This window comes from Pangasianodon hypophthalmus, chromosome 16 (genome assembly GCF_027358585.1).
Source record: "Pangasianodon hypophthalmus isolate fPanHyp1 chromosome 16, fPanHyp1.pri, whole genome shotgun sequence".
Taxonomy (NCBI): domain Eukaryota; kingdom Metazoa; phylum Chordata; class Actinopteri; order Siluriformes; family Pangasiidae; genus Pangasianodon; species Pangasianodon hypophthalmus.
The window spans coordinates 20,847,850-20,864,485 of record NC_069725.1 but is presented as its reverse complement, the minus strand read 5'-3'; the positions used below and the strand labels follow the sequence as shown (position 1 = coordinate 20,864,485).

At 38.1% G+C, this 16,636-nt stretch overlaps 1 protein-coding gene across 1 annotated transcript; it reads right to left on the bottom strand.

Annotated features, from left to right (window-relative positions):
- Window positions 1-6,594: 6,594 nt before the first annotated feature.
- On the bottom strand, window positions 6,595-16,450 carry tspan31 (tetraspanin 31). Its single transcript, XM_026921277.3, has 6 exons — window positions 16,230-16,450; window positions 14,465-14,632; window positions 12,425-12,505; window positions 11,290-11,430; window positions 10,714-10,824; window positions 6,595-8,559 (listed from the first exon to the last, which is right to left on the bottom strand). Exons 1-6 carry the CDS (start codon window positions 16,290-16,292, stop codon window positions 8,485-8,487), a joined length of 639 nt encoding a protein of 212 aa, XP_026777078.1. The 5' UTR covers window positions 16,293-16,450; the 3' UTR covers window positions 6,595-8,484.
- Between the last annotated feature and the right edge of the window lie 186 nt (window positions 16,451-16,636).

The window sequence follows — 16,636 nt, the reverse complement described above, 5'->3', positions numbered from 1 at the left end:
GACTGTCTCACTTGCTCCTTTTTTTGCAGCAAAACCCAGCAGCCTTCCTTTATATATATATATATATATATATATATATATATATATATATATATATATATATATATATATATATATATATATATATATATATATATATATATACAAAGGATGAAAAGTGGTCTGTTACGTAATATGTTGCTTTCTTTAATGACATACAAACGTTTTTCTGTAACGTTACAATTTTTTATTGGAAAAGTAATGTCTGGAAATATAAATATTTTTGTACTGACTAAAATAAACTAAAATAAAAATCTATAACTGAAAATTGTACTAAAAAAAAGGGTGCCTAAAACCTTTGCACAGTACAGAACATATGAAGAAAAAAATGTTCATATCATATTCCATAGAAGCATAGCTGACTCTTTTATCGTGACTGACTGGAATCCACTTTTTAATGACGTTTGGTCATTTGGGATACGTATTTTCATTGGTTTAGGGCTTTTACTTTCATCCACTTTCATCCACAATTACATGCTTATTTATTTGTAGCATACTTATTTGTGGCATTAAAAACTACATTTCATATTGCCATCACACATTTCCACTGCAAAGGCTTAGTAATAAGTGTTATCAGACTGAAAAATAAATGGTGCTTTGTTAAACTGTTCCAATTTCCCTGATTTCCCAATACAGCTGATTTCACTCTACCTTTAAAAGGATTTAAGGTAAACAATTAGACCATAATTACCTTTTAGATGAAAGCTTTAAAGCTACACTTCTGCACTTTCTAGGTAAGAGATATACATTTAAATGGTGTACGCTTGAAGGTAACACGCAAGCGGTACTATTTACCAAGAGTGTAGGCAAGAGAGAGGAATTTGGAAGTGCACAGAAGAGGGTGATGAAATAGCTTGTATTTTCACATTGCTTTCTATGTTCAGGTTTTTTTAAATGGAGAATTGAAGTTGTAGCAGTTTATTATATCTAATATAAGTATGTGGGGAAAATGTGAATAGGTATAAACAAGACAGCTTAAGTAAGGTGTTAACTGACCAAGTGACAGTGACTCAGTAGCTATAAAATGATTATGTGTAGGGAAAGTTTGTGCAAAGCTTATATCATTGTGTAAAATGAACGACCACATAATGACCTTAATGTGTTGGAGTTATAGTTGCTCTATACTTCCTAATACTCAAGGGATTTGTTCAAAATGACCCCCTTCATTTAGGGCCAGGATGCACATTACTGATCCACAATACTGACAGATTGATTTTTCACACTACCTACTTGCATTCATTGGATGTCAAGATGACTCCGCTTGTCCCAAAGGTATTAAGTGAATGTTAGTAAGTGACATTATTTAAAGTGAACTTAATCTGAAACATCACACTGTTCTAAATTAAATAACAAATGCTTTATGTGTCCACAAAAATATTAACAATAATGAAGGCACTACAGCAGACGGATTGGAAATATTGCCAATTTGTGCGTTGTGTGCGATAATATTCTCCAACTGCCACAGCAAGTTTGATTAATCCCTGATCATTTCTGAAATGCTGGTTGCAGGAGTTATGCAGCTCTCAAGGATCTAAAACATCTTTAAAATGTAAACTAATCATTGTAGGCCAGGAAACAGTCTACTATAGTTTGGTGATTTCTCTGCCTAAACATAAACACATATCATTACCCAGTTTAGCTCTTACAGGAAGAAAAACACTGAATAGTGCTAAACATCAGACAGGAACCAAGCTGGGCTCCTCTTTGTATTCTTGGCAGACGTTTTACAGCTGTGATCATTAACGCTGTTCCTGGAGCTCTACCTTCATACAGAATTCAGTTTCAACACCTGCTTCAGATAATCAGTTTAATCCATTAGCCAGATCAGCTCTGTTGGATCAGGGCTGGAAGTGAATTCACTAGGAAGGAAGTTCTGTAGATCTCCACAAACAAGGTTCCACTCAAACTGTGCAACTGGTGAGAATTGATGAGAAACTATTCATAATCCTTTGCTTTGTGGAAGAAAATGCAGGTTTATATGATGCTACATGCCAGGATTCAGAGTGAAATGTATTTGTTGGTTAAGTATTAATATATAAAGAACAACTTGTCACTTTGCAGGTTCTTTAACACAGGGAAATTCAAAGCTGACTACTGGGTACAGGTCAGGATTAAGGATTTTACTTTAAGTCCTAAAAGTCTAACCGAATCAACACAGTACTTTTGCTGTTAGTGTCATTACAGATAGTTAGAAAAGTGAGTGAGTTCAGCTCTTCATCATATCATAATAAGATGAAAAACAAATCTTTTTGTGTCAGTAGACATATCTAAGATTTCTTTATGGAGGTGTAGGCTGGGAAATCCACGTAAATGAAAAAGGGAACATTATGGCTGTACTCTCTAGGTTCTTCTACCTGAAAGAAATATATAATATAAACTAAGTATGAAAATTTTTGGAAGACTTTTGCTAGAAAGTGTTAATTTCCCCTATGTATGGAGATTTTGGGGATACCCTGTAGTATCAAGGCTGTTATGGTAATTATTTATCATAGCTGTAAGCCTAATGGGTTAATCTAAACCCCAATAATATTACATATTATAAATATAAATATTAAATAAAAATATTAAATAAATATCAAAAAATACTTTTGAACTTTAATTATAATTTTAATAAAGTGATACACAGTGTTCAGGAATTAAAAGCTGTAATAAACTGATATGATGATACGTGTTCTTAAAGTTAAATTCTTTTACTCTGGAAGGGTCTCTGCCTGAGAAAGTTCGAGAACCTTTCTTTGATCTAGAGAGCCAGATTTCAGCACAGTTTGAGTTAGCCAAGCTGTTAAACTTGGTATTTGTGAGTGCAGATCACGCCCTTCAACTAAATGACACAAAGATTGTTGTGGAACTGTATATGGCAAGGAAAATTCTGAGAATTCTGGCTGCTTTGTGCTAGACAGCTGGACCCCCCAGAGTTGTTGAATAGTAGATTTGAGACAGAAAGGTGGTGGGTGTGGAAACGAGAGAAGAAAGAAAGTGCTTTATTACATTATTGGAAGTTAACTAGGAAGAAGGTATAGCTACAGATGTGGTCTTTTTTCCCCAATATTCTAATTTATAGAGTATATATAGAGCATATAGTATATATAGAGTATATAAGGAATATATAGTTTCATAAGTCCATATTAATATATTAGTCAGGTATCTTTGAACAGAGATATCAAATGGTGCTGGGGTCTGGCCTTCCACGACTGAAACTGATGAGTTTTGCCTCAGTTTCACTTGCCTTCTTCATATGACATTTCATAGATATAATTTCCTAGCCATATAAGCCCTGGGAGCATAGGCAACCTCAGAAACTATACAAAAACTCTACACAAAAAAAAAAAAGTTTAAATCTTAAACCCTTAAATGTTCTCTGGTTTGTCTCTCAGAGTTTCTATGTAGAAAACTACAAAAGTAGAACCTCATTAACAAGCTATAGCTATACAAAAAAAAAACAAAAAAACCTCAAAGAACTCATTTCTTTAATAGGCCAAGAATGTCCATTTCTGTTCATGTAGAATTAAAACAGTAAATTCAGCTAGCCACACTTTCAGTTTAGACCAAAAGAAAAAGATTTATACTCTAGACACATCCCATGTAAATGAGAATAGGCTTCCTATTCTGTAAAATGCCATAAAAATGATAATACATGCCATGTCAGTCAAATGGAAAAATGGGTTTGCCATCTTAACTTTTTTTTTTTTTTTTTGTCACTATCCTAAGTTTGGATTAATGTCCCACCTCCCAGAAACATGCCAGGAGGTGTATTGGCTTTGCTAAACTGCCCCTACTTGAACATGTGTGCATGGTGTCATGCCATGGACTTGCAACCCATGCAGGGTGTATTCCCACCTCACGTCCAGTGTTCCCAGGATTGGCACCGGATCTATCTTGACCCTGACAGGGATAAAGCACTTACAGAAGATGAATGCTATTAAAATATAGAACAAAGTAGTCTGCCAACTGTTATCTGGCCTTTTAGTCCAGCCTGTTTTATCGACAAAATAACTGAGTGTGTTTATGCATTTCTTATCAATCAACTGTTGGCTGATGGTGGTTTATTTTTTTTGAGAATTTCTTTTACTATATATACTATGATTTCTGATTTATAGTTTAACATATTTCCCCTAAATGGAAGCTACAGCACTATCTTGACTAGGTACTGTACACTATATAGCCAAAAGTATGTGGACACCTGACCATCACACCCATATGTGGTTCTTGTTCAGTTCTTCCCAAAACTGTTACCACAAAGTTGGAAGCACACAATTGTATAGAGTATCTTTGTATGCTGTAGCATTACACCCAAACTGGTTGCAGCATGACAATGCCCCTGTGCACAAAGCGATGGTTTGCCAAGGTTGGTGTGGAAGAACTTGAGTTGCCTGCACAGAGCTCTGACCTCAACCCCACTGAACACCTTTGAGTGAAGTGAAGTGACTTGTCGCCAAGTATGGTGACCCATACATGGAATTTGTGCTCTGCATTTAACCCATCCAAGTGCACACACACAGTAGTGAACACACACCCGGAGCAGTGGGCAGCCTTTTTTGCTGCGGCGCCCGGGGAGCAGTTGGGGGTTCGGTGCCTTGCTCAAGGGTCTCACCTCAGTCGTGGTATTGAGGGTGGGAGAGCGCGCTTGTCATTCACTCCCCTCACCTGCAATCCCTGCCGGACCTGAGACTCGAACCCACAACCTTCAGGTTCACCTTTGGGTTGCAAGTCCGACTCTCTATCCATTAGGTCACGACTGCCCACATTGAGATGAATTGGAACACCGACTGCACTCCAGGCCTCCTCACCCAACATCAGTGCCTGACCTCACTAATGCTCTTGTGGCTGAATGAACACAAATCCCCACAGCCATGCTCCAAAATCTTGTGGAAAGCCTTCCCAGAAGAGTGGAAGTTCTTATAACAGCAAAAGGGGACTAAATCTGAAATGTTCAACAAGCACATATAGGTGTGATAGTGAGATGCCCACAAACTTTTGGCCTTATAGTGTATCTCAGAACCTTTGTGGTTCCTTGGTAACATGACAAGCCTTAACTTCTGCCTTATTAACCTCAATAGAGAGAGAATAAAAAGGTTGGTGAGGGAAAAACTGCTTATAGCTGTTACCTAGCTTGTTTCATTGGTTCCCGCCACCACTACTCTACACACAACAAAGAAATTCCTTCCAACTGACATTAACTCATATGTCTGTCTCTAAGGAAGGGCAGTACATGTTCGATAGTCCTTCCTTTAAGACAACCAGTCTGCTCTGTCTTCATTTGCACAAACAACATGGATCCAGTCAGTCTAATTACTTACACTGCTATTGACCCACTTGTCTTTGTAAGCTAGCAGGAGAAATTACACTTTCTGTTTGTTGGGCTGACTATGCATGCAGAATATTAATCAGCTGCTTCTCTGCCCTGAGTGTCCTCATCATGCTCCGTCAGCAGGTACACAGGAGGACAACAAGTAGAGACAAGTGCTCCAAAATATTTATCAAAAATAGTGTGGCTTGATCCACTTATTATGTACTATAAAGCTTCCATGGAGAGGCTCTTTGTGCGCAAGAGGGATTTATCATAGTAAAGAATGGTGGACTTTACAGAGCTGTTAAATATGAACTGTGAAATTACAAGAAAACAAAAAAGGTTACATACATATTCATGACCATGCGCCTTCTCTTCATATTTCTCACATCACCTCTCACTTCTCCATGTTTCTCCAAATCTTCCTCTCTCGCAGTTCACACTTTTGTAAGTTGTAGGCTGGAACTTGCACTTGACACCCTTTCGGAGTTTTCTTTTCACAGACTTCACACGTCGTCAGCTTGGTCTGCGAGTGCACAGGTGGTAGCTGTGAAGTTTTGCAGCTAAACCAAGTCTGAGCATACGGGTATACACACACAGCAGGGGGTAAAGCCTGGCAAAAAGCCCAACCGCACTACAGGGGAAGGGAATCCATTTTGCAGATACATCCATACTCCTGCAGACCAGAAAATTAAAATGTTCTGAACACCCAGGAGCCTTTCTACAAACATTGGTTTACTAAATCTACTAAAACTAATGGAGCAAAACAGAAAGAACAGTGAGTAACTCACAGATAAATTGTAAGTTTAAGGTGGAAAGTGAAGAATGCAAAAATGGAGCACATCTTGATTTGACCATCCTGCAATCTGCACTTGTTATTTACTCTGTCATGCCAGGTAGCTCCAGGACTTGGCATCCTGCTTTACACCCATTTCCCAGGAAGGGATCTGCGTTCTTATAGGAAAATAATCAACAATAGGGTGGTGTGGCCCACCCTGAAGCAGAATTGCTGTTATCATCTCGAATTTGATCTTTTTCCTAATTCAACACCTTTGTGGTGGAATTAAGAAAAATAAATGATTAAGTCTCTTGAGTGCAAATATGTAAAAACAACTTGATATGAAAATTTAAAATGACTCAAGTTGGGAGAGAGTTAGTGTGGTGATTTATTTGAAATCTTTTGAATTTGTTCAGTTGTTGGAATTGTTAGAACTTAACACATGAATATCGCTGCTCATCAGTTGGGCCAAAGCACTTTACAGACCATGTAAGTGGATCTATTTATTGGTAGCTCTGTACAGAAAAGTGCACTATAGAACAAAATAAATGGATATGAATAAAGAAAACTTCAATCTTTACTTCATTCAAGCACTTTCCTTTAAAATGGGGCACATGGCAGTTTTCCAAATTTTGCTCCAAGATGTTTTAATTGGAAAAAATCAGGTCCAAAAATACAAGGAACATCCGGGAAAAGAGTTGCAGGTGCATACAGAGTTGTGAGAATAATGAAAGAGAACATGGCCTGCTTATATAAAGGCAATAAATTAAATAATGAGAGAAAAGAAATGGCCACAGAAACATTCTGAATATTTGGCAAAACAGCCACAATACTAGTACTCCAATGACCTTTAGCACATATACACAATAATATTAATATGCATTGTGAAAATTCAGTGCATCCTAGTTATCGGAAGTGAAATGAGACTTAAAGAGGAGATTTTGAAGAAAAAAAAAACCTGGACTGAATCAGTACGAAAAAAGAGTTAAGACTGAAGGTGTGAAGAATGATTAAACAGATGAAAGAAAACTTAGCAAAAAGAAAGTAAGATTAGCAGAGTTATAATTATTTAGAACACAGTACATACAAATAACTTACAAACCTGAATGGCCTTAACCTTAATACTTTTAAATGCAAAAGGAGAAATGGTGCAAACAATGAAAGTGTGAAGTAGAATGGCAAAAATAAAACAGAAAATAAACAAGTAGAACTCGGATGGCAGTGCCTCCGTCGCCAACATGCTACAAATTTGTACACCGCCTAGTGGCGGAGGCATAAAAGTGAGAGAAATTGAGAGCTAACCAGAATCTTTTTCAAGAAATAACAGTAACAAAGGTGTAGAACTAATACTTATTTGACAAACAAGTGTTATAGAGAACTTGACAAAACATTAAAAAAAATTCATTATGAAAAAATGTACACACTCTAATATTGACTTAAGAGGCGAATGAGATGAGACACCTGGATTAAAGTGATGGCACTGGAAGAACTTTGCCCACAGGTTATAGCACAAAAAAGCGAGTCTGTAATTCACTATATTGCAAAAACACAATATCTGAGAGTAATACCAAGAAACGTGTGTTAAAGGTCCAGTGCGGGTAGTACCTCAGCGAGAAGCAAATGAAACGTGTATGTATGAGAAACGCAACCCGTCACGGAGACACGTGTATTTACACAACATCAGGGCTGCAGTCTGCTGGCTTCTGCATGGCTCAGTTACACAACATATTGAACTAAAATCCTAATTCCTCAACTAGCACTCTCACATCGTACATCTGTAACAACAACTCACATTAGCAAGAAACATCTGAAAGGAGCAGGAAGTAAAGTTTGCCGTGTATCACAGATGTCACACCTTGACCAGCTCACATAAAAATCTATGAACTACCTGCTTCACTGACACTAAAAGCCCACAATGGTAAAACTATATGGAGCACAATAATGACTGAGGATCTGCCGGGTGGAGTATAACAGAGTGGACCAGCTGTAGTAATGGCTATAAGCATGCAGATATTAATGCTGAATCTCTGTCCAGGACACTTTTTCTCAAATCAAGGATGGGAGGGGTCATGATGTAGGTCACACCATGGGACTGGAGATCTAGACATAAATACCGAACATCATCCTATCATTCATGAGACGTCCAGCTTTTGTTTTCACTATGTAAGAAAAAAAATGACCAGATTCTAGAGAGAAAAGAGAATTTTCTTTAAATGGGCTCTTTAGCTCTTGGTGCCATAAAATCAGTGAGATGGTTTGTAGAGAGCAACATGTCAGCGTTCAGTCTGAAGTCCATGCTGAATGCCTGAGTGCCTCCGGGTGTGCAAAGGGAAGAGGAATCTGCGATGCTGCACTGTGGGACACGGAGGAGGCTGGGAGACTATAAGAATGCGCTGGGGTTTGCCCGGGGGTCTTTCTGGTTCCTGTAGCGCATGGCCAGCCAAACTCCTAAAATCTGGAAAAAGAAAAAACAAATATGGCTTTTTTTGATATAAAGCACAGATACACTGTTTCTCAAGTAGCAACATGAGGAGATACGAGGTAGGGTGCTTTCACTTGTATTGTTCAATTATGATACATTCTCCCCCTTCTTGCAGATCTTTAGGCAGGTGAGAACACAGCAAACACACTCGGATGTGGACTAAAACTAAGCCAAAGGGCAGAGGTGTAGCGCTGCAGAAATGTGATGTGCTCTGGAAAGTTGGACTGACACAAAATGCTTAACTAATTTATATAAATTATCCAATCAATTATTCTGCAATTTCTATGTGCACTTGGCAAATGTTTACTTACCTTTTTACCTCAGAGTATTTCTGACCAATAACTGAAAGCATTCTAACATGTTTTAGGCCCCTCACCAAAGTCTTTTTTTTTTTTAATTATGTTCAGTCTGAAACCAAACCAACAGCAAATGAAGCAAAAGAATAAATTTTGCTTGGATTTGGATTTATAAACGTGAAAATTGAGAGGTGAATTTCTCCCTACATTCTGACAGCTGTCAAAACAAAACAAAACAAAACAAACACTGGTTTCCACACACCACCTAAATCTAACCAATCAGGATAAAGAAGCATCTCTACCTCCTTTTGCACGAACATTCAGATGTTGCAATGTGAGTTTTGGGGATGTGACTTTTGAGAAAATGATAAATGGAAAGAGTGGATGAAGCTGTTTGGATTTTGAGCTTGAAAAATTCATTAGATGAATATATGAGATTGGGCTGAGTTGAACAGAATCTAGCCTTCAGAACTGCAGGATAAAATACGTCACCACTGTAATGTGTGTGTGACCAGTACTGCTCGATTTTGGGCCGTCTGGCTCACAGCTCCAGCAGGAGGTGCAGTCAGCTGCTATTCAGGGAGTCTGTGGCTATTTCAGGATTATCCAAACACAAATTAAGGTTTCAGCCATGCTCCACACAGAGCTCTTGCTCAGAAAGGGGGTAGAGTGGGTTTTATTCCTGCATAACAAACATTACATTAAAACTGTACAATATTCCCTTTAATCTGCATCATCTGCATATGACTGGTTGTCCACAGATTTGATCATGAAGCAGCTAAAAGTTAAACATTAGCATATTGAACAGATGACCATTACACCGTTGTAACTTGATGGATCAGCTCTATTCCTAACCAAACCTTAATTTTATCTATTAGAGAAAGTGATCAGATTAGTGTAGAATAGTAACGTAAACAGATACTGCATGCTCTCTTACTGCTCCACGGTTTCAGAGATGTGAACTCCACTGACGACAAAACCAGCCTTCTGATTGACTCTCTTTAATTTACAAATCAAATAAAAATTACTACACTGAAAAAAGGGCAACTGCGGAATGCTCCGTTCTGATTGGTCAGAAGGTGGTGATTCATTTCCTCTAACAGCAGCTCTGACAGAATTTAAATATATTAAAACCCTGCACAAGGACTTGTATAGTGGACGTTCCACATACACAGAGTAAAAACTGTGTGTGAAGCTCCTCTGTGAGGAAATGTTTATTTAGCATTTATGGAAAGAGTCCCCCATGTCAACACTTTGTAAAAGAACTTTAGCTGTATGTCTTCAGGATGGAGGGCTTTCTCAGGAACATGACAAACTTATTTTTTTTTTTTTGCTTATTAACTTCAAGAGAAGAAAAAAAAAAAGAGAGGCTGGTGAGCAACTGTTTAAGGCTATTATGACAAGTTAAGGAATTAACTTGTTTCGTGGATTAAACATAACTAGAAGAGATTAAAAGTATGATGTGTTGTTCTATAATTGATAAAATTAGCTTTGCTGTGGTACAAGAGGAATAAAACACTTTGTGCTGTTAAAGGAAAATAATCAATTTCAGGGTGATAACCCTGAAACTTTATTTTCCTGTAATAGCACACCACCACCGTGTTTTATTCCTTACATGATGTAATAGCAGGGTTGAACCACTAGAGGACAGAATGACATATGAAAACCTCAAATTAATACAAATGTTGAAAATATCCAAGGCTGTCCTGTTTTTCATTTCAGAATTCACATTTCCATCACATTTCCATTTTTAGCTAAACAACTATGTATGTAATGAACTTAAAAAAAAAAATAAAACAACAGAATGCTGAGGTGTAGGACATCGACTGACCTCAGTGAAGCTGAAGAAGAGACCCACACCACCCAGAATTCTCAGGGCCTCGGACGCATGCTGCAGCATTTTCTGACCACACGTTAAGCAATTCTGAGTGTTTAAACAGTTCTGTTGGACAAGAGAACAAAACAGCATCACCATTTCACAATTCGTTCATAGTAAAATGGCCTCACACTGATCTCATTATGTTACATGTGACTGAGTGTGCTGTGTGTGAGATTATTTCACTACACAAATTTGCAAAAAACCTTTTGCAGAGAGGCATGTTGAAAGGGGCGGGGCTAGAAATGTACTCACAGAAAGTTTCAAACTGATAAGGAACATTCCGCGACAGCGAAACGCAATCACACAAGTGAAAAAAACATGAAACTAAATTTACAAATGATACTGTTTGATTTGTAATATGCAGACATGGAATCTCGTCCATAAAATACTACATATGTGAAACAGCCCTTGGATGATTATTATAAAGAATTTTAGAACCCTTGAAAGAACTGAGCAAATTTCAAGTAAACATTATCCACATTTTTGTTTTGACTCCATTCATCCACACTCCAGTTCTTGGATTCTTACAGCTTCACACAACGCCCGGTCAGTATCGAACTCATGGTGGTCTGCAGTGCTGTTGAACAGGCCACAGCAGTCCAGCTTCTTCTCCAAATCTACCCTGGTCTTATTGCTCATCATACTCCAAGTGGAGGTCATCAACTGCTCCTGCAAAGCACCAATGATGGCACAGGTTCAACAACTAAATACATTAGACACAAAAATAAATTCTCCTCCTCATCATCATCTACACAGCACTTTAATTGTCTCTGTGTACAGCACTTTGAGATTTAGGGCTATAAATAATGAACTAGATATATTTATACCACAGCACTGCTGAATCTAATTGGTCAGAAGGTGATGCTGATTACTTTTCTATAACAGCAGCTTCACATTGTGGAAAACAGCTTTCTATTAATTATGCATTTAATGCTATTGCACTGTTTGAACACCAGAGGTCCCAATCTGCGCAACCCATATACAGAGAGCGTGCTGGTCACATGATCGCGTTAATTTGTGGAAAATCATTATCGGAAATTATCTGCACTTGTTGCACAGGAGATGGAAGTTGGACATTATAGCCAACTTTGGAGCTATTATAAATTTATTTATTTTTAAGATATGATGAACCAGTAGTACATTTTGTTTACAATATTAAACCTCTGATTGTAGCATTTTTTAATGTATTTAATTTATACAGACAAAAATGCATTATTTATGATTCAGTAAAAAAAGAAAGTCTTTTCAGTCATAATTTTTCTTCATTCAAATATTGTTCAAAATATTCTGTGAATCCTGAAGCCAGTATCATGTATCAAATCGAATCGTTATGCCCCTGGTAACAATTTACACAGGCACTTGTATGGCAGACACTCCACATAAACTGATTTAAAAACCATGTAGTTGCTGTAAAAGGTTTCTGTAAGCAGACGACGTTTTTGGAAAATTATAAAATAATCACCTCACCTTGTTGTTGATTATTTTCTTACAACAGCATACCCTGAGTATTTTATTACATGCACAAATCATTCAATCACTTTATATTAAAATTTAAAAGTGTATTCTCTGTATATTTATGAAAATTAGCATTTAGTTGGTTCAGAGTTAACACATGTTACTGTTCTGTTACCAGCATTCAATAAAAGATATGATGCAAACCTACCTGCTGATCCTGGTTCATGGCCAGACAAGAGCAGGACACACCAAACTGGAAGAGGAACACAATGAACAGAATAACCATGTACTGGAGAAGAGAACAGTCAAGGGAAATTACTCAATCATACCCAGAGGCACTGATACACACATACACACTTTACACACAGCTGGCTTGAAGTAGAACAAAAGTGTCATGTATTAAGAGAAGTATCATGACATTTCATAGTGGCTACTTCCTGACGAGTGTTTACAACACTCCTCAGTACTAGCACCTACTCCATCATGTGTGTTTAGTTTTGGCTCATCTTTTCCTCTTAGACCTCTCTCACACGTGCTTGTTTATAACAAAGTTCCCAATATTCCGGCATCCCTGGGGCAGTCGATTTACATACAAAATGACAGCCATACATCACTGTTTGAAAAGTGCACCATTTGATAGGTCATGTTCTGTAAGAGAAAAACAGATTATAAAATCTGATTATAAAATCTGCTTGTAGATTTAGCAAATTGGGGTCGTGTGATGTGACTACCCCCTTGAAGTGCATTATTTTCATACAACAGCACGGTCTGGAGAGTGTTATTCCACTTACACGGCAGCAATTTGCCAATGAGTACAATGTTTAATTTATTAATGAACAGCACGTTGCGCATTTTAACAGTTTATAGTGTAACTGAGACCAAGAGTGTTTACAACCGAGACCCCTCCGTAAAACTAAATAAATCTCTCCTAATAAAAAACACCATATCAAAGATTAGAAGAATTACTTTGTTAAACAACACATTTTTAAATCTGTTTATTGTTAGTCTTAGATTATTTTGGAGCATCCACCATACAAGTATGTGTATGAGATGTTACTATCGAAACAATAATATATTTGAACGCACGCATTAATATTATCGTTCACGTTACAGCTGGAATTCCTCGTGCCGTTATACAAAAAATAAAGCACATCTACTGAGCAATCAGATTCTAGCATTAATTACTAGACTATATTACATTACCACATTTATGCAAATTATATCATATTACTTAGACCTGCGCAACTTTACACATTTTGTGTAGGAGCTCTGAAATTTAACATTGTAGAACGCTAGTATCACTTTAAAATATGCCAAAAAAGCAGTCTGTTTCTCCCGAATAAAAGGGGAAGTGAGCTAATCGACATATGAATCTGGAATGCTCCGCATAGGTGTTTTGAAATATCTGATATTAACTGACACCTCCTGAAAGCCCCGCCCCCATCTCGCAATCTCACATGCTCACGACTCGCATTCTGTCAGAGAAATGGAGAATATTATGAGTTCATTACTGTGAAATAAAATCTAATGGTGTATGTTGACATAATAAATATCAGTGTACTATATTTATTAAAGATAGATGCCACTGAAAAATTTTGGCCAAAAATAGTAATAAAAAAATAATGGCAGCAAAAGAGAAAAAAATGGATGAAGATTTTGACCCAAGAAGAATAAATAGGACTACAACAAAGTGTCATCTAACATTTTACAAATAATGTCAATAATAACGATAATAATTAGAAAGTGATTAAACATGCTGGGATTTTTTTTGGACTGCCGCTCTCCTGCACTCTCCTGCAGAGATTTATATATATATATGTTATATATATATATATGATTTTTGTATGTGTGTATATATATATATATATATGATTTTTGTATGTGTGTATATATATATATATATATATATATATATATATATATATATATATATATATATATATATATATATATAATTTTTTACCTGTTTACACCACATTGCTGCAGAATCACCAAAAAAATTAACCTGAAATGGTGGAAATGCTAGTTTTTCTAGTGGTTCTGGACAATCAAATCCAGTATTGTAATATTTTAAAATGGAAAATCACGAGCAGGAATTTGACCCTCCTCATCCCCCCACTGCAGCGTACATTCAGGACACACAGACAGTACAATAGCACTGTTGGTTTGAAAACAGCTGCCGAGGAGGCGTTACAAACAACACACTGACGCTGACGTGCTGCTGGAAACAAAAGTCGCTAAAGGATACAAAGAACAGCATGACTTGGTGGTGATGGACGGCTCCGATGAGGCCCACAATGGCGATGAGCAGCAGGAAAAAGCCCACAGCAATCACGCCTCCAATGATGTGTATACTGGACACGATCCCGAAGCCCTTCCCCCATGCTGCTACACCAATCAGGAGCAGCCCCACCAACTGATGGGCCAATCAGAGATTAGGAAACTATTACTGCACTGAAACACTTTACACTCATTAAAGGTGAAGAACAAACACAAAGACTAAACACTAAAAGCAAATATGTATTAATACAAATAAATATTAATCTCAAAAGACACTGAAAGCCTGCTTGTGACAAATGTGAACTAGTTTACTAGTATTTATCTAGCTAGCTAGCCAGACAGACGGACACACACGCACAGACAGAAACACACAACAAGCTAAACAGACACAAAAATAGACAGACACAGACAGGCAGACACACAAAGACAAGAAGACACACAAAGAGAGACAGGCACACACACACAGACAGACAGGCGCGCGCGCACACACACACACAGACACACACACAGACAGACAGACAGACAGGCACACACACACACACACACAGACAGACAGGTGCGCGCGCGCGCACACACACACACAGACACACACACACACAGACACACACACACACAGACACACACACACACAGACACACACACACAGACACACACACACAGACACACACACACAGACACACACACACAGACACAGACACAGAGTAAATGATGTCTGAAGGTTTGCAAGTTGGAATGATGCAGAACTCAGTCATTTCTGGGAAAGTGATGTGAAGAATGTCCTGTGCTTTGAGAGTGAAATCCCCACATGGGTGTAAAAAACAGCAGAACAGTGTCGACATTTTCTCTGGGTTTATATTTAACTAGTGGGTGAGAATAAAGAGATGAAGTTAATTGATAGCAGGTAAGCGTGGGTACATCCTGTGGACAGAGTTAAGGTCTTCCTGTCTCGAAAAACACCTCGCATGGCTAAATATGACTAAAACCCGCCTCGGCGACATGACGTCATCGCTCACGTGATCAGAGTCCTTTCTAATCCCTTCCGGTGCAGAAGACGTAACATTAAGTAACATCATCAAATCTACAATGTGCGGTTTACACACAGAGCTGATGATGCTTGAGGAGGAAAGATGAACGAGAAATGTTACGTAGGGACGAGGATGTTACAAACATTGCTAACGTTAATATCTGAGTTTAAAAGAAAGCCTTTAAAATATATAAGAGGATGATTAGCAACACTGTAGCTAAGCAAACGTTACTATTGACGCAATATCCAGTGCTAGCTTGACGTGGCTACGAATACATGACAAGGTAGCTGCTTATCCAATCACCACTCTGACGACTTCCTTCATAAAGACATACTGATTACATTTGTGTCAAAGCAAGACAAAACAGATGTTTGACACCGCACACCTTGTGTTTATACTTGTGTTCAAATCAACAATTTGTCGTAGAGAAGTTAGCTAAGCTAGCTGTCATGAGACTGTCGACCGGCTCTCCGTTATATTAGCACAATAAAAAAGCTAACACTAGCTGTGCTACTTAACCATCTCTCTCTCTCTCTCTCTCTCTCTCTCTCTCAGTCGTTGTTTGTCATAGAAAACATTTCCTTGTGAACGCTTTATCTTCCCTTCTGAACACATTATTGTGTAACAAACTGTTCACCAGACAAAACAGAGCTAGCTAGGCCAGAGACTATGAGCTAGCACAAGGCTAACTAGCCGTCCATGACTCACCATGTAAACGACGTTGAGAGCGCAAAGCGCATTTTTCGAGCAGGTAAATCCTCCACACACCATGGTGAACCCTGAGGCATTTAATCTACAGTCTACAACTCCTCTTCTCCCCGCTGTGAGCTAGTCACTGAGCTGCTCCGTGCTAACTGTTACAGTCACCGAGCTAACAGGATGCTTACTCCAACCTGCCAAAGCCACAAACCATCCACAGACTACAGAGAGGCGCCACTCGGCAACACTGCGAGCAGCGCTTCACAGTGCATTGTGGGTAAATCAGAGCTACGATCTGATAAATCGAGTATGTGCTCACTGCAGCCAGTAGCGCGATGACGTATTGGATTAGATCCACTGGATTACGTACTGGATCTTGTCACCCTGACCCTAACCCTAAATGAATTACTTACGGA

Excerpts from the sequence above, each read along its gene's own strand:
- tspan31 (XM_026921277.3), bottom strand. The coding sequence starts at position 16,292 with ATGGTGTGTGGAGGATTTACCTGCTCGAAAAATGCGCTTTGCGCTCTC. Across the intron at positions 12,506-14,464 it reads ACCAAGTCATGCTGTTCTTT|TACATGGTTATTCTGTTCAT; the intron begins GTATCCTTTAGC and ends TCTCTTCTCCAG. Across the intron at positions 8,560-10,713 it reads TCTTCTTCAGCTTCACTGAG|ATTTTAGGAGTTTGGCTGGC; the intron begins GTCAGTCGATGT and ends TTCTTTTTCCAG.